At 54.2% G+C, this 2,391-nt stretch overlaps 1 protein-coding gene across 1 annotated transcript; it reads right to left on the bottom strand.

Moving 5' to 3' along the window:
- Window positions 1–120: 120 nt before the first annotated feature.
- Window positions 121–2,029, bottom strand: LOC101859911 (small conductance calcium-activated potassium channel protein 3-like; the record flags this gene model as incomplete). The annotated part of the gene is given in 1 exon segment (XM_035973733.1): window positions 121–2,029. A coding segment is annotated over 1 exon segment (1,881 nt), but the record flags the coding sequence as incomplete, so codon positions are not given.
- Between the last annotated feature and the right edge of the window lie 362 nt (window positions 2,030–2,391).

Below are 2,391 nucleotides of genomic sequence, written 5' to 3'. Positions count from 1 at the left end.
AGAGAGAGAGAGAGAGAGAGAGAGAGAGAGACAGAGACAGAGAGAGAGAGACAGAGAGAGAGAGAGAGAAAGAGAGAGAGAAAGAGGGAGACAATCAGTGACCAACAGTCGACGACTTACCTTACTATATACACCTGCCATACTCAGCTCTGTCTCCAGTACCATCACAATGATCCCAAACATGCCAAACACAAGGCAATAGTCAGAAATTTTCTTCCTCTTTTGGTAGAGCGCTCGCCTCTTGCCTAGCCTATATCCCACACTAGGCTTCTGGCGAGACTTGTGCTGATGACGCTCTTCCGTGTACCTTTGGAACTCCGAGCCTCCGACCAGAGCAAGGCCGGCCTCTTCCGTGAAGCTGAGCTTCGAGGACGTGGGCAGGGACTGCATGGACGTGGGTTTCTGAAGCTGTTTGAAGGAGCCGATGGCGCCGTTGACCCGCATGTAATCCGCCCCGATGTCCGACAAGGTTTGGTTATGTTTCCCGCCGTCGTCACTGTACGCACGACCCGTTTCCTCTTCGCTGTTTGCTCGTGCATTTTCCCTCTGTGTGTGGAAGTACGGCGAACGCCCCCCTGTCGAGCGCATGGAATTGGAGGCTCGGAGGTTCAATTCCGACTTGGACACCACGTTGAAGGTGGGGACGGGTTCCCTGCTCGTGGAAGCCAGCTCGTAGCTGGGCCCCATGTTCCGCAGCTTCCACTTGCCCAGCTGTGAGGAGAAGGAGCCCTGCTGAGGCTGCTGCTGCTGGTGTTGAGCCAGAGGCATTGGGGAGATTTGGAACAGGTCGTTGCCCTTCTGACCTTTGTACTGACCTCTAGGGTCACTGCTGCCTTTAGATCCCGGGTATAAAACACTGTAGTTTTGGAGTTCGATATCGGGCGATGTATATCCTCGATTGACTCGACCATCGTTAGAATCAGAACTACTGCGGTTCAAAGTCCGGCTGTTGCTGCTGTTGCTGCTGTTGTTGTTGTTGTTGCTGCTGTTGTTATTGTTGTTATGATGGCTGTTCGAACTAGGGTTGTTGTTGTTGTTACTGTTGTTGTTGTTGTTGTTGATGTAGATGTTACCGCGGCTGCCGGTGCTGGTGGTGTTGATGGCGGCGTTGCTGTTGAAGGAGGAGTCGGCTGTGATGTCGTCCTCCTCTTCCACCGCCAGGTGTCGCCCGGGGAGGGCTGGGATGGAGAGCTCGGGCAGCGTTACCTCCTGTACACAGCGGCCTTGTCCTTCCTCCATGTCATCCTCGCTGGTGTTTTCCGCCCCCGACACACGGGCACGCTCATCACCGCAAACACTGACCACACTCCTTCTTCCTCCTCCTCCCCTTCCTCCTCCTCCTCCTCCTCCTCCTCCTCCTCCTCCTCCTCCTCCTCCTCCTCCTCCCTTAGCGCCGTGTACGTCCACCGGGTAACTGAAATCTTTCTCCCTAGCGATGATCTCCGACACAATAGCGATCTGAGAGTCGTGGGCAGCACTACTGGGACGGCTACTACAACCACTGCTGCTGCTGCTGTTGCTGTTGCTGCTGCTGTTGTTGCGACTGTTGAACACGATGTCGTTGTCGTCTGCAATGACGCTCGCATTCTCCAGGCCGTCCCCGCCACCCTCCAGCCTCGCTCGCTCCGTCCTGGCCGCTAGTGCCGTGTGCCGCTGTTGTTTACCGCCCGCGTAAACAAATCGATGAGCTTCGCGAACCGCTGAAGGCGGCTTTGCCCCGTCGCTAGTAGATTGTGTTTCTGTGTGTGGTGAGTACGTCGCTTCATGCACCAGACTCGGCAGCGAGGCGCGGCGGGCCGTGGGTGAGCGGCCGTCTAGGTCTAGATCTACTCCCGCCGTCAGATCCACGCCGCGGTTGTCCGTGCCGCGCGAAAACCCCCTGCGCCCTTTTGCTCCCTCGTCGTCGTGCGCGCTACTGGAACTCTCCTCTTCTCCTAGCAGCTGCTCGGTGGAATCGATGCGCTGTCGCTGACTCGCTGGCTCCACGAGCATCACAGACATGATGGTGGTGCTGCCTGGCTCTGCCCTACGTCATCACATCGTCACAACTTACCTGTACCTGTGAGGGAGATAAAGAGAGAGAAAAAGAGAGAGAGAAAGAGATAGTTAAAGAAACCATCACACCTTTGCTCATCGACACCCCGTCTGGGGGTGTTTTGTTTTTTCATTCCTCACTTTTTATCTTTTCTTTTCTGCTTTTGAGGGGGTGGGGGGGTGTCTCTTTTTCTTTTTTCTTTTCTTTCTTCTTTTGTTTGTTCCTCGGTAAAATTATGGGGATGAGCGATAAGCAAATGCGTTCTATTTCTACCCTGGCACATTATTTCTTGTCGCTTTCCTTTTTACATCGGTAAATGTTTGTGTACGTTAACTACACTTTGCTCGAGAGCTATT

This window comes from Aplysia californica, unplaced genomic scaffold (assembly GCF_000002075.1).
Source record: "Aplysia californica isolate F4 #8 unplaced genomic scaffold, AplCal3.0 scaffold02088, whole genome shotgun sequence".
NCBI lineage: Eukaryota > Metazoa > Mollusca > Gastropoda > Aplysiida > Aplysiidae > Aplysia > Aplysia californica.
This window is presented reverse-complemented; position numbering and strand designations above follow the sequence as displayed.